The 16,127-nt window shown below is 38.2% G+C and overlaps 1 protein-coding gene across 2 annotated transcripts in view; it reads left to right on the plus strand.

The window, feature by feature from the left end:
- CLTC (clathrin heavy chain) overlaps positions 1–16,127 on the plus strand; it is a 70,704-nt gene that overhangs the window by 11,784 nt on the left and 42,793 nt on the right. For both annotated transcript variants that reach the window (XM_036496157.2, XM_004590967.3), the window contains exons 2-3: positions 12,757–12,964; positions 15,521–15,789. In XM_036496157.2, coding sequence (XP_036352050.1) covers positions 12,757–12,964; positions 15,521–15,789 — 477 coding nt within the window. The remainder of the gene's footprint in view (positions 1–12,756; positions 12,965–15,520; positions 15,790–16,127) is intronic.

The following is a 16,127-nucleotide window of genomic DNA, read 5'->3' on the forward strand; positions in this document are numbered from 1 at the left end:
AGGTTACTATGCCAGGCCCTCTATCAAGTTTTGTGTCTTTACCATACTTCAGATTGTGTGTCCTGCTTTAACTTTTGCTTCCATTGATTTCAGATATATATACTTGCACATTTATTTGAGCTGAGCAGCATTGCAATTGAAGTGCATATTAAGCACTTAGTGGAACAGACTGTCTCATTAACTCTAGAACATTCTCTGTACATAGTATCTATCACGGAGTAGCTGCTTGTAGTTCTTTAAATATGTAATTGGAAACACTGCAAAAGAATGGGAAGAAAGTGAAAAGTAATACTTTAAATTTTGTTGACTGCGACTAGAAGAAAACTGTAGAACCATTGGCATCATTTGTGGCATACAAAAAAGATTAATATAAAGAAATATTTTGGAGATTATAGGTTACAGTATTGGAAGGCAAGTAGGAGCACAATTTTCTCTGGAAGTAATGTGAACAAGTAAATTTGAATTCACCAATAAATCACAGAATTAAGTGAAAGGGAGTATATGATAGAATAGATTACATCTCTAAGAATTACAGAAAACAAAGAAAAATAGAGAAACATTTGAGGTAATGGAAGAAGACTAATATAAAAACAACAGAGTTAAGAGTTTGGTGTTTGTGCAAGCAAAGGAAATTTCACTACTATGAATTAAAGATAGCCTGTAGGTGTCTAGAGCACACTCTGTTCCTAAGCAGATATTTGAAATATTCATAGTTTTTTTCTAAGTGGCACTACACAATTAATCAAGCAAACTTTACCAAAGCTTAAATTGTGGTAGAGAACTACATTTCAATCAATTAAAGTCCAACACCAATGAAGGGAAAAATTATGGCATCAAACTTTTTACTCCTCTATCACACTAAGGTTAGCTTAGTGTTTGATCTACTGTTTTCATTTTTATAGGCTTTGTTCCATACAAATTTGTGCAAGATTTCCACATCAGAATTCTTAATGTATTTTTAAAAAATCAGACGTCAAGCCAAGAATCATCAAATCTACCAGGATACTGTTCAAGAACAAAAGCCTCTTTCAGTATAGGTCCTGAAGACAGCAACTCAAAATATTTAGGTGCTGCACTCATTACAGAATCAGATGGCTCCCGCTGACTGAAAGCTTCCAGGAAACTGTCCATCAACACATGCTCCAACTAAACATCAAAAATAGTGCCCAAGCCACTTGATTTCAAACCAAGTAGATCTTATGCTTAGAAGCACTAAAAAAGGTGCTTCATTTATAAGTACAGAAGGAATAAAACATTACTGTGTCATTCCAGAAATTATTTTCACATAATGTTGTGAAAGCATGATAATAAGAAAAGTTACTCCACATTTCTGTTGTGCCAGTTGCTTCATCCCACAGCAATCAAAAATGTAGCTAAAAGATGCCAGCTCTTCAAAGCCTGTATTGCTAGTCATTTTCTGTTGACTCTACATTTAGTTTTTTAACATTGGATTTCAGGTTAGGAAGCAGTATCTTAGAGGATTTAAAAAAATGTGTTTCTTTATTTTGAAAGAGATAAAGTGAGAAACTGAGAAAGAGACAGAACTCTTCTGTCTGCTGCTTCACTTCCCATGGCAGCAACTGCTAGAACTGGCCATGCTGAAGCCAGGAGTTTCATCCAGGTCTGCTTGTGAGTGGCAGGGACTCAGGCATGACAGTCTTTCACCCTTTCCCTAGGTGCATTAGCAGGAAGCTGGATTGAAAGTGGAGCAAGCTGGGAGTCACACTGAGCCTATATCAGATGCTGGCATCACAAGCAGCTGCTTAACTCCTTGTGCTGCTGTGCCAGCCCCTGTGTCTATAGGATTTTAAGATGGAGATTTTTTTTCCTTTTTAGAATATATAAGCTATAATTTGAACCCTGCAAGATCTTCTGAATCTAAAGAACATATTCATTTCCCTATATATTTTTTCACTAGAGATGACACGTAAGTTAAAATTTAAGCCAAAGAACAAAAAGATAATTACACTGCCTCAGTGCAATAGCCTCCTGCTAAAGTCCTTGCCTTGCATGCATGGGGATTCTATATGGGCACTGACTTGTGTCATGGCTGCCTCACTTCCCTTTCAGCTTCCTGTTTGTGGCCTAGGGAAGCAGTAAAGGGCAGCCCAAAGCCTTGGAACCCTGCACCCACGTGGGGGACCTGGAAGAAGCTCCTGGCTTTAGATCAGCTCAGCTGTGGCTGTTGTAGCCGCTTGGGGAGTGAATCAGTGGAAGATCTTTTCTGTCTCTTCTCTCTATAAATCTGACTTTCCAATTTTTTTTTTAAAAAAAGGCAATTATACACAAATGTTACAGTGAAAATATTAAGTTGCTCTTACGTTTCCAAATAATGTATGCACAGGTGCTAATTTATATGTGTATTTTTATTTGAAAGGCAGATTCACAGAGCGTGAAGGAGAAAGATCTTCCATCCACTAGTTCACTCCCCAAATGACCACAATGGCTAGAGCTTGTACGGTTTGAAGCCAGGAGCTAGGAGCCTTTTCCAGATCTCCCATGTAAGTGTAGGAGCCTAAGGTCTTGGGTCATCCTTCACTGCTTTTCCTGACACATTACATTACCATATTTTCGTGAGGTGCCAACATGGTACTCCTATATGAAACATTTCATTTGAAGAACATCTTAAAAGTTTACTACAGGGCCTGGCATGATAGCTTATTGGCTAAATCCTCACCCGCATGTGCTAGGATCCTCTGGGCGCAGGTTCATATCAGCTACTCCATGCCCCATCTAGCTTCCTGCTTGTGACCTGGGAAAGCAGTGGAGAATGTCCCAAACCTTGGGATCCTTCACCTGCATGGGAGACCCGGAAGAAGTTCTGGGCTTCGAATCAACTGAAGTCCGCTATTGTGGCCAGTGACAGAGTGAATCAACTGATGGAAAATCTGTGTCTCTTTCTAACTCTGTATATCTACCTTTCCAATTAAAAGAAATAAAATAAAATAAATCTTAAAAAAAAAAGTTCATTACAAAATCAAACTAGCACCCTGTTGGGGTGTTGGCACTGCAGGTGGGGGGGTTTAACCTACTACATCATGGTGCCTGCCCCACATTTAATTATTTTAATGTTGCTTTGAGTGCTCTGAGTTTTCTAATATTAAATTACTTTGATATGACCTACAATTCTCCTGTGTCATTCATTCTTTTGAATTCAAAATTTGTAGTACTGAATTTTGCAAGATAATATTGCAGTGACTCAGTTGAAAGATGGTCTGAGCTTGTAGCTGATTATGCTTTAGGAGTAGGGAAATGTGATAGTCTAGTGCTACCCACATGGGTCTCAAACTTCAATAAATCTGTAGCAAACTAATAGATTTTTTTTTTCTGTCCACTGGGAGCTCAACTGGTCCGAAGCCAGGAGTGTCTTCCAGGTTTCCCTAGTAGGTACCGGGGTCCAAGAACTTGAGCCAGTTTGTACTGCATTCCTAGGCCATTAGCAGGGAGCTGGATTCAAGTAGCGCAGCTGGGGCACAAACTGGCACCCATGTGGGATCCTGGCACTACAGGCAGAAGACTAGTTCACCACGTCACCACACTGGCCCCTAGCACGCTAATTTTAAGTTGACAATTTTTTATGACCCACAAATGGTATTATAAATATCCATATGGTCCTAACACAAAGTAAGTTTCCTAACTCCAGATTACCATGATGATGAGTGTTACATAATTGCTGATTTCTTAAGCAGAGCTGTCAGTATCGGGTAGAAAAATGCATGATTATGTGCAGTATTGATGAGGTTTAACTGAATATAATCCTGGACTCGCATTTAAAAAGATATTTTTAGAAAGTTGAATCATAGAATGAAATTTCTGTTAGGACTTGGACAACTCTAATGTAGAGGAAGCTCACCAGAGAACCAAGTGCTTGGTGTCCAGTACATCCATGTCCTCCTTTCAAAGTCTTTATATAAAGTCAGCATTAAGTATTAAAATCTTTAACCCTCAAAGTAAGGCTGTTTTCTAGTTCCTTGAAAGGTAGGTTTGGATATATTATGTTCCTGTCTGTCTCCCTACCACTCCTAATTAGACTGTAACCTTGCTAGCATTTCAATGTTTTACACCAGCTACATTGCATTTCAAAAGTAAAGGGCTGGGGGCAGGTTAATCTTCCACCTATAGTGATATATTATATATGGATGCTAGTTCATGTCCTGGCTGCTGCACTCCTGATGTAGCTCCCTGCTAATGTACTGGGAACTAATGGAATTTGGCTCAAGTTTTTCCGCCCTTGTACCCATGTGGGAGACCCTGATGGAGTTCCTGGCTAAGAGCTTTGTTCCAGCCTTTATGGCCATTAGGGGAGTGAGACTCTCTCCCTTATTCTCCTTCTCTGTGAATCTGTCTTTCAAATAAAAATAAATAAATCTGAAAAAAAAAAAAGTAACGGAGATGGATACAACTTTCAACTTTCCAAGATTAAGCCCAAGATTTTCAGAGTAAAAACTTCCCTATATTTCTTGTAGCTTGGTTAAAATTTATCTAATATTTCATCTAATTACTGTGTTTTTAAGAATTAGACAAATTTTCAGTCAAGTTCATTGCAAGCTGAATAATTTTTAAAAATTATTTTCAACAAGACAGAGCGGCACAGAGGTTTATGTCCTCATATGCTGTTCAGCCCCCCAAGTGGCCACAGCAGCTGGGGCTGGTGCAGTCTGAAGCCAGGAGACAGCAGCTTTTCTTGAGCAGTGCTTGCTTGTCACTTTACAGGGATCTGGATTGGAAGCAGAGTAAACAGGACTTGAATCTGTGGTTAGGTATGGGATGCCAGTGCTGCGGGTGGCAGTTTGATTTGCTGTACCACAACGCCTGCCTTGGAAAGGAATCCTGGAGTGTCCTGGTAGTTTATTGAAACTCAGTTTTTTTAACACTTGTCAGTGGCTCTGGCTCCTTCTTGAGTACATGCTTAAAGTTGGAAATTGCTGAACTAAGTCTGTTTCTCCTGAGAGAAATGATTCCTTCAAAAGCTGACATGCAGTGGGAACATCTCTGTGTTTAAGTGTGGAGGTTACAAAGGTTAAAGGTATTTTTATTTGTTGCTGAAAAAACTGTGGAGTCCACAGAAGTCAATGGCTGGTATCCTGTGTTGGAAGAACTAAAGGGATGCTGCATTCTCAGCATTTCCCCTCATTTCCTGTAGAATACAGCAACTGCTGCTTTTATTTCACGTTCTGCTGGTTTCCAGGAAGGCCCAGTGAAGTGACTCTCTCAGCACTTTTTTCCGCACTGTAATGGATACTGTGAAGGTAGAGGATGTTCTAAAGGAAATTGTGCTGAGTGGACTATTTAGGATAGGAAGTTAACCAACTCTTTAGGCATGTGCTTGAAAATACCTGTGTTAGGAAATGAATGCTATCATAATGACATCAAAATCTCAGCAGTTGTCTAAAATGACCCTTTTTTCTCCTTAAGCTCTTATTTGAGAGGCAGAGAAAGGGAAGAAGGGAGAGAGAATGTGCCAGTGGGAGTCAGCGAGCAGGATAGTGGAGTGCGCGTTTCCATGTACTGATTCTGTCCCCACTTGCCCACCATCCAGGGCTCAGCCAGGCTGAAATATGGAGACTCACTTCAGGTACCCGTTTAGTTGGCTCAGCTCTCACTTGACTTGCTGTCCTTCAGGATTTCTGTCATCAGCAAGTTGCAGTTAGCGGCTCCTGTCATAGCCATCATAACCATCCATGATGGCAATGTCTAACTCTCTATTAACTGCCAGGTTAAATGCTTAGTCCCAACACTTTTAATTCTAACATCTATGAAGTCTTTACCAGTATTCATTTAATGAAAGGTTACACTTTATAGAACACTTATAAAGTAGCTTCATCTGAGATTCAGTAATTCATATGTGCTTCATTTCTTTTCAATGAAATGAGGAAGGAACTGTGAAGTGTAAAGCTAAGCACTAATTGTGAAACATACATCCTTGGTAATGCTGTCATAAACATAAGTATTTTGATTTTTAGCTGATACAATTTGTAAATGAAGTTAGTTCCAAGTTTACTAATCATTCATTAGGAAACATTCGTTGGGGGTACTTAACAGAGAAGGAAATTTTTTTGTTTTTATTGTAAAGTCAGATTTACAGAAAAGAGGTGTGACAGAGAAAAAGATCTTCCATCCATTGGTTGATTCCTCATAGGGCCACAACGGTCAGAACTGGGCTGGTCCAAAGTTCTGGATCTAGGAACTTGTCGTTCTCCAACATGGGTGCATGTTTGCCATATTTTTAGTCAAAATAAAGTATATATTTCTTTTAAAGATTTTTTTTTAAACTTTCTTGAAAGTTAGATTTGGGGCTCAGCATGATTGCTCAGTGGCTAAATCCTTGCCTTGAACTCGCCGGGATCCCTTACAGGTCTCCATGTGTGTCCTGGCTGCTCCACTTCCATTCCAGCTCTGTGCTTGTGGCTTGGGAAAGCAGCTGAGGATGGCCCCAAAGCCTTTGGACCCTGCACCCAGGTGCAGACCTAGAAGAAGCTTGGGAGACCTGGAAGAAGCTCCTGGCTTTGGATTGGTGCAGTTCTGGCCATTGCGGTCACTTGGGGAGTGAACAGCAGATGGAAGATCTTTCTTCTCCTCTCTGTAAATCTGCCTTCCCAATAAAAATAAATAAATCTTCAAAAAAAGACAAGTTGCAGAGAAAGGTAATCTGCCAGTTCACTTCTCATATGGCCATAATGGCCAGGCCCGGAACAAACTAGACTGAAGCCAGAATTCTGGAATTCCATTTGGAACTCTAAAGGGTGGCTGGGGCCCAAGCACGTGGACCATCCTCCACTGCTTTCCAGGTGCATGAACATGGCGCAGGCTTGGGAGTGAAACAGCCTGGACTTGACCAGTGCTGTCAGGATGCTGGTATTGCAAATGCAAGCTTAACTTGCTGTATCAAAACGCTGGCCACAAGCATGTTTTTAAAACTCTTTAACAGGAGTAACAAAACTTGAAAGATGAAAAAAACTAATGAGCATTTATTCTGTTTTTTTTGCAGTTAAATATTACTTTAAAAATGTGTTAATGTATTTTGTTTTGTAATACAGTCTTTGATATCTTCATATTTAACTTTTTGGACTAGGGTATTGCACCTTCACAGTTGTGGTGTTCTAACTGAAAGCTTTATGACATTGATGAGCATCTTTAGAGACTGATACAATTGTGGCTTACTAAGCACACGGTTTGGCCTCACTGGCACAAGCTCTTGAAAAAAGTTGTATCTTCTTATACCTACTTGTCTAGTGAAATTTTCAGTCATGCCTAGTGCCTTCTCACCTGGGTCATAGCTATCTGAAAGTTCAATGATTTCTGGAGGGGAAAGAGACTTTAAAAGTTTTGAATTTTTTTTTCTTTTAAATCCTCTTTTGTGAACTCTGAAACTTTAAATATATATTTTTTTCTGAATCCTTTTGTCCTTGTCTGAAATCCTTCATGGGTGTCTCTCTTTGCCAACTGTGCTTCATATTTTCCAGAATTTAATGTTGAGGAAATTTTCCTCTTTTCACTTTGGGCTCAAGAAAAACTAGAAAAAGCAGTGTTGTCTTGTGAACTGTACAATCAAATTGTTCTGTAGCCTTCTTTGCCATTCAGTATGGCTGTTGAATATGTGTAATGTTGGTAGTGTGAGGAACTGAGTTGAAAAGTTGACCATGGTAACTGCATGTGACTAGGTACTGCCTAGTTGGACAGTGTAGCAGATCTCTTGTTGAGTTCTCATTGGGCAAATACTTAGTTCACAGCTCATTTGTGGAACATTAACTTAGTCTGTGTCCATCTGTGACTGGTGTGATTTTCCAAGTTTATGAAGTTAGTCTTCCTGTCCTGCATGTAAGTTTGTCTAATAAAAGCTAATTTTTAAATTAAAATAAATGATTTATTTTAAAAACAAAGCGACAGGAAGTGAGGTGGGGATCCCAGAGGGCTGCAGATCTTCTGTCTACTGGCTCACTATGTAAATGTCACAGCAACCAGATCTGAGCCAGGCAAAACCAAGAACCAGAACTCCATCTTGGTCTCCCACATGCATGTCAGGGACCCTGGCATTTGGGTTGGCTTCTGCTTTTACAGGTACCTTCCTTGGAAACTGGATCAGAATTTGAGCAGCAGGGACTCAAACTGGAAGTTCAAAATGGACACCAGCAGCGCAAACAACAGCCTGCTGCACTATGACACTGGTCTTAGTTATTAGAATTTAATATTCACATTCTGTAATCTATTAAGTGTAAAGAGTAGGTCTCTTTTTTAAAGATTTATTATTATTATTTAAAAATTTATGTTGTACTATAAAGTAAGATATACAGAGTGGAGGAGAGACAGGTTTTCCTGCTACTGCTTCACTGCCCAAATGGTTGCAATAGCTGGAGTTGGGCCAATCTGAAGCCAAAAACTTTTGGGTCTCCCACATGGATGCAGGGGCCCAAGAACTTCAGCCATACTCCTGCTTTCGCAGCCCGTAAGCAGGAAGCTAGAATGGAAGTGGAGCAGCCGGGACTAAAACTGGCACTTGTATGGGATGCTGACCCTGGCAGACAGAGGACTAGACTGTTTAGCTACTGTGCTGGCCCTGAGATTTGTTTCTTGCTAAAAGAAAAAAATAGTTGCAAACTTTCACGAGACAAGAGAGGCTTAATACCTCTTTATATTTTAATTATTATTATTCAATAAAAAGAGGTTTTACTTGAAAGACACCCTGTGGCAAGAGACAGTGGCTCAAGTCCTTGAGTCCAAGCCGCCATGTGGGAGACCCTAATTGAATTTTGACCTCCTGGTTTTGTTTTGGACTGGCTCTAGCTGTTGCTCTCATTCTCACTGCTTTTTCAAATAAAATGAAAATACGTTAAAAAAAATTCTTGCCCCTACAATTTGATTAGACAAAGTCAAGACCAAATTGCATTCTTAAAGTGTTGTTTTCTTTTGTCCAGAAAGGGGGAAAAAAAACACAGTATTTCACAGTTTCTAAGTTAGTTAGACACCCACCCAGAGACCACCCGAATCTACTATCAGTAGTTAAAAGAAATTCACACCCAGAGTCTTAATCGGCCTTGAGGCAGCTGAATGAAGCAGATAATGAAAATGCAGATACTGGGAAAAGCTAACTGGTCTGAAGTACTGATGCACCTTTGCTGTGCTTAGACTCTTGCTTAGCACTTCCAGTGAACTCCTCACAGTCCTGAGGTTTCAGGTGAGGGAATAAGCACACAAAGATAACCAATTTGTTCATGGTTATTTTAGTGGGAAAACTGAGTCTAATGCCAGACATCTTGACTCTTGTAAGGAATTCATAGAAACAGCCAGTTCTGGATGTCATTATAATCGGTTGTAAGTTTGTACTATAATTGTGTATATTGGAAAGGATTGTGGAGAATCTGAAGTAATATATATTGTATTAGAAAAACTGCAGTGTTTTCTTCCTGAAATTTCTCTGACCTTGTTAATCTATATTGTGGTGGATAGGGAAGGATAACTAACAGTCTGAGTGGCCCAGTGTAAGTGTCATTCCTGAAAATGCCCCCTTGAAGACCAGAATCTATTCTGGGAATCAGATGAATTCCAATTGGTGCTTTCACTTGCCTGGAGGGGTGGTGCTACTGGAAAGAGGTTCCTGGATGACTTTTTAGTTGTCTTCTGTGAAATTTGGATGCTTTACCAGATGTGTGTGGTTACTTTGTAAAAGAAAAATCCTCTTTCCTTGGGCTCAAGTTTTTACTTTATATCCTTATAATAGCTAAATAAATGTTCTTTGAGGTAAAATAAGCAAGCAGAATTTTTTAAAAGTAAAAATCTTCAAAAACACAGCATCTTAAGCTTCAAGAATTGAAACATTTTGTCAAATTGAGAGGATAAAAAATGTGGCTGTGTATCTCCTGAAAATAAGTTTGGAGACTACTGTATGTTTGAATTTCTCAGTAGTTTGTTCCTTAGCCTGTAATTCCGTTTCTGTGGTATAGTTCATACACCATCATACCTTTACAGTTGAGTGAGAATACTTAATGGTTAGTATGGGTTATTTTGAAACTAAAATCTAATTTTAAATATGCTGCATTTTTTCTCTTATTTTTATATTGTAGTTCTAGTCTGTACAGACATTAGCAAATAGTTATGTGGTAATTCTTTTACATGATGCTACTCTAAAGGTGTTTTCCTGCAAGTAAGACCTTGAGGCTGAAGATCCGGGTTTACTATTACCATGAGCAGTGGCGTTACTGATATGCCACAGTGCTGGCACCCATACTCCTTTTTCTTTACATTCTTACTGTCTTTTTAGTAATGTTATTTGTGCCTGCCTTTGAAGTTGTGGTTTAAGAAGGAAGCAGTTAAAATATTTGTGGGTTCAATTACTTGTATTGGTGGTTTGCTTTTACTTGTACTCTAACACTGTTTTTACTCTTTTCCCAAACTTTGTGGATTTAAGTAGTGGCGCCTAAAACTCAAAATAGGTGAAGGCTTTATAGAGATTTGTAACCTGGGGCTAGTATTGTGGCTGTGCAATGCTGATACCCATAGGTGTGCTGATTTGAGTTCAGCTACCTCCACTTCTGATGCAGCCCTCTGCTAATGGCTAGAGAGAAAAAAAAAATTAGAAGTTGGCCCAGGTTTGAGTTCTTGTACCCATGTGGGAAACTCAGATGAAGCTCCTGGCTTCGACCTGGCCCAGCCCCAGCTATTGAAGCCATTTGGGGAGTGAACAGACAAATGACAGATCTTTCTCTGTCTTTGTAACTCTGCCTTTCCAAAAAAAAAAAAAAAAAAAAAAAAAAAAGACATGAGAGATGAAAAGAAAGAAAATAAATCTTATTTGCAGAGCAGTTTAAAAGATAAATAAGAGCTTTTATGTGTAGCACTCCATGAACTCTGAGCCACTGAAGTGTTTGCTCCAGTTCCTGGAAAGGTACTGCCAGTTAAACTTTCTAAGAATCTTTTGGTTCTGAAAATGGACTGACAACTTGCTTTGTAAAAAGTTTTCCTGAAATCTCTTTTATAATCCTTTGTTCATATTTGGGGACCACTTATTTGTTTTCCTTTGTTAATTACAGAGGGAGATGTAGACAGAGAGAGCTTTCATCCGTTGATTTTCTTCCTATGTGGCTGCAACAGAAGTTAGAACAGAAGCTTCTTCCAGATCTTCTACACAGGAAGCAGAGGATCAAGTACTTGGCCCATGTTCTGCTGCTATCCCAGGCCATGAGCTGGGAGCAGGATGGGAAGTGGGGCAACCAAGACACAAACAATTGCCCTTCTATATGGGATGGCACTGAACCACAATGCTGGTCCCTAAAAGTTAAAACAGGCATTGTGATGTGGCAGGTTAAGCCTGCAGTGCTAGCATACCATATCAGAGTGCTAATTTAAGTCCCACTGTTCCATGTCTGATTCACTTCCCTGCTAGTGCACCTGGTCTCCCAGATGGGAGACTCGCGTGGAGTGCCTGGCTCCTGGCTTCAGTCTGCCCTGGCCCAGGCCCAACTGTCGTGACCACTTAACAAATGAATCAGTAGCTCGAAGATCTCGGTCTCTCCCTTGTCACTCTTCCCATCAAGTGAATAAATCTCTAAAAAGTTAAAGCCAGAAGGAAATGAAAATCAATATTTCAAATATTTTGTAACTAGATTAATTATATATTATATATCTCAGTTTGTATATTTGTCTTGCATTGCAGGATATATTTGTTAAAGCTAGTTAACTAGTTTACTTAACTACTATGTTTACATTCAGTGACTAAGTTATTGTAACAAGTTATGCCACTATCATTGAAGTTAAGAGGGCAGTGAAAAGAAAATGTAGCCTCTTATGTGTATTTATTCAGATATTAGTCCGGCTGTTTTTAAGCATTGTTACTGGAAAAGTTTGACAGTACTTTAGGTAAAATAATTAAGTTGGCCTAGACAGTCCTGAAGGTAATGATCCCAAAGTAGTCACTAGTGGAGGGATAGATAATGTATGGCTGAGGGATGTGGGTAGAGAAAGACTAAAACTTTTTCATACCTTTTTCTTTTTGATAATTTTGTACCGTGGAGGTTATGTAGGGGATGTGTGTGCTAGTTTGGCTGAAGCTAATAAAATAAAGCCATGGCAACAGGATTATTGTCCCTCTTAAATTTCATGAAGGGCTCCCTTTGCCTATAGAACAATTTCAGAATACTGACTGGGCTGCATTTAGCTTGTCAGGCTGGCCCTTGCTGGTATCTACTCCTTAGCCTCTCCTCGTGCTACAGAAGTACTTCCAGGTTCCTTATCTAACCACACTCACATTTCTGCATCTTAGTATGTGTTCCTTCTGTTCAGAGTTCAATCTTACTTGAAGTTTTCATTTTAGCTATGAAAACTTCCTTGATAAGATCTCTGTTATGCTTTTCATTTTGGTGGGTTTTTTGCACGATATTGTGATTTTGTCTGCTCTTACTAGTTAGTTAGGTACTCTGACTTTTTATCTTTTTATGCTGTTATTTAATTTTTAGAGGTCAGGAAAAATTAATGACCTTGAATCCCTGAAACTATACATGCTAGTACTCAGATGTTGCTCTTTTTTTCTATTTATTCTCCTCTTAGATACAATCACGAGGCTATAGCAACACAATTGAAAGCTGTATTAGAAAAAGAGAAGGTCCATTTCTTTGCTATGAATTGCTTCACTTAAATCAGTGTATGGGAGTTGTCACTATTGATCTTGCAACATTAATGATGGTTAGAATTTATAATGATGGCCAGCACTTGACTGCTAGGTTTTTCTAATCTGTTTGATAATATGATTTATTATTTCTTTTCCAGCTCCAGAACCTGGGTATCAACCCAGCAAACATTGGCTTCAGTACCCTGACTATGGAATCAGACAAATTTATCTGCATTCGAGAAAAAGTAGGCGAGCAAGCCCAGGTGGTAATCATTGATATGAATGACCCGAGTAATCCAATTCGAAGACCAATTTCAGCAGACAGCGCCATCATGAATCCAGCCAGCAAAGTAATTGCATTGAAAGGTATAAAAAGCTTGGTTTTTTTCCTTAAAACCCTTACATTTGTTTTGAGCAAATACATGTTGATTAGGATTGAGCTTTCTTAAATTTGGTTAAAAATGTATCTGTAAAATGAAACCTAATATTGAATTTAATTTTAATTTTATAATTTTACTTGAAGCATTTCTGTGAAAAATCTTAGCATAGATTTTGTAATGTGTTTAATAAATGCAGATTTTTGTAATGAGTATGCTAAAATATTTCTGTACAAAAGAAACTGATGATTCATATTCTGGAATTAAACATGTTTTAATATTAACACCTAAACATTGCTGAATTTTGTACCTTTTTTATACCTTCGGCCTGTATTTCATTGGATCATCGAGTTTTAGAAAAGTTTTTGAATTCACACTGCAGTATGAGATCAAGCTAGAGAGGCATATAGGTTAAATATTTTAAAGCTGTGCATTCAGCCATGCTTGAATCTACTCATTCTGATTTTGTTGTCACAACAGGGCAGTTTAAAACTCTGTGACTTATTAACACAAGCAAATTTCAAAGATTTTCATGCTTTCTGGGAACCACATTTTCCTTTGAAATTTTCAGTGTGAATGTAGTTGCCCCTTTAAAAAAATTTTAAAAGGACTGGGTGATGAACTCACTGGCTCTGGACAAGACACAGAATGCCTAGTTTTCTGATTACTGTTAGTTTCTTGATAATTTTTTGCATAAACTGCTAAACTTTTCAACCAGACTTCTTCAAATGATTTGAACTTTGTATTTAGTATTAGAGATTGAGGATCTTTTGTCTGTTACCAGTGTTTCAGATTTGGGAATATTTGCAAAAATTTTACCAGTTTAGCATGCATGTGATAGGCTTGAAAATTCAAACCTTTTGATTATTGTGTTGGAGCTCAAAAGGTTTTGGATTTCTCAAAAATTTCAGATTTTGTATTTTCAGGTTAGGGTCAAACTGTGTTATTAGTTGGGGAGTAAATGTGTAGAGTGGAGCAGGTCACGATTCACCATCACATGTCCCAAGATAGATGTTTTTTTTTTAACGAAGGATGATTCAGTTTTCAGCTGGGACCACATGTTTTGGCATTACGTATTTTGTTTTTGTTAAAAATGTTTTTGTTAAAAATATACAGCAAGGTATCTAAACTCCCTTAGTTTTAAAGAATTTAAATTGAGGTGTTTAGCAACTCACAGCTCTCCATTAAAAGGCCATGGTTTTGATTTTATTGAAATTCTTTTCTATTGTTAATGTTAATGTTATCACATTTCTTAATGCTTTCTTATGTGTGCAGATGGTGAGTTACCTTAAATTAGATTGTATTAGTTATTGTCCTGCTTTATGAAAAGAATAAATTGATAAGCTTTTCAGAGCGTTGTACAGTAGTATCACAGATGTTAACATTATGGAGTTAAGCTGTCATCTCCCTCCTCCTCCCCCAGACTAGCCCATCCATTACATTGATAGGCACCCCAGCCCTAGCCATCTAGTAATCTGGGGTTGGGGAAGGCAGCAAAAGAAAGTATATAATCCACAATACTTCCTCTGCAGCCAGTTTTAAACCCCTTGACTTCTTTTTATAAGCAGGACTGTAACTCTCACAATTTTTAAAGTCTGGTTGTGGTTTACATACTCTATGGGATGGGAATACCATTTTGTTTTATGAAAGCTTTTTTTTCCCACATGTGGTAAGAAGGGTGGTGGTGCCAAAGATGTTATGTTTCGTGTCCCCACCTCCAGGTTTTCATTTTTGTCCTTCAGTAGTCAGATTCTCTGTAGCTCACAAATGGAATTTTCTTTAGCCTCTAAGGACTATCTCAGTAGGCTAGTCTTAGTGGTGGGCTTTGACCTTCTGTTAAGTTTCAGTCAAGCCATTTTTGAACTGTGATGGATTTCAAATTGCAAGTTTATTAGCCCTGACTCAGGGAGTTTTATTTTTTTAACACTGGAGGCAGATTTTATCCTTTGTTTATTAAATCCTTAGTTGTCTTAATTGGATGAAGCTTGAACTTTTTCTTATCTCCAATATTCTTCCTTTGTCTTTTACTTTTCCCCAGCTCTTCTTCCCTGTGTATTTTAAACCAATTAAATGTGGCATTCCCTGCTCTTGTACTAGTGGTAACAAGTCACAGTTCAGTTATGTTCTCTTTGCAAAAAGTAGTTTCTACAAGATGTACTTGAGTGAGGAATGACTGGCTTTTAAAAAAGTAGACATTTTCCCCTTGTGTTTGTGTATATACAACAACCTTAGTTTATATGTAAGCATACTTACTTGTAAGTATGATAATTCTAATTCTTCTATCATTGCTAAGAAAGTTCTTCAAACTTCTTTTCAGTTGGGATTTAGAATTCTGTGGAAGTCACTGTTTATAGTGTCAAAGATTGCCTAGTTTCAACTGTTAACTCTTTAATGGTTGTTGCTCCGTTTTTGTGGCTTCTGTAGTTGGTTTAAGGATTCAAGATAGAATCCTTTTGTTTGGAAGTTACAGAGCTAGTCTGGCTGGGTATTGATTTACCCTGAACGTTTCGTTTTTAGTTATTTATAATTCTCAATTTTGTTTTAGCTGGGAAAACTCTTCAGATATTTAACATTGAAATGAAAAGTAAAATGAAGGCCCATACTATGACTGATGATGTCACCTTTTGGAAATGGATCTCTTTGAATACGGTTGCCCTTGTTACGGATAATGCAGTTTATCATTGGAGTATGGAAGGCGAGTCTCAGCCAGTGAAAATGTTTGATCGCCATTCTAGCCTTGCAGGGTGTCAGATTATCAATTATCGCACAGATGCAAAGCAAAAGTGGTTACTTCTAACTGGCATATCCGCACAGGTAACATTTTTCTAGTTTCTTGATAGAAGTCTAGAGAATGTGGCCAGCATGCAGTTTATTTTGAAATTAGGGTTTTTGTATTTCAGTCTTGTTGAATTTGACTTGTTTTAGAAGGTGTTTTCCCATTTTTTTAAAGGGTTGATGGTTTAACACCTGTATTGAAATATGGTTCCAAAGTATTCTTGTATTTGTAGCTTTTACTTGCAGATTGAGTAGAATTGGAATAACCTGAGGTTTTTCAAAAGATTGTGCTTTATTGCAGAATAAGTACTTTCACATCTTTTCTTTAAGAAATGGTTGTATATGAGGCGTATTTTAAGCATTCGTAAACTTTAATA

Source organism: Ochotona princeps, chromosome 17, assembly GCF_030435755.1.
Source record: "Ochotona princeps isolate mOchPri1 chromosome 17, mOchPri1.hap1, whole genome shotgun sequence".
In the NCBI taxonomy this organism is placed as follows: domain Eukaryota; kingdom Metazoa; phylum Chordata; class Mammalia; order Lagomorpha; family Ochotonidae; genus Ochotona; species Ochotona princeps.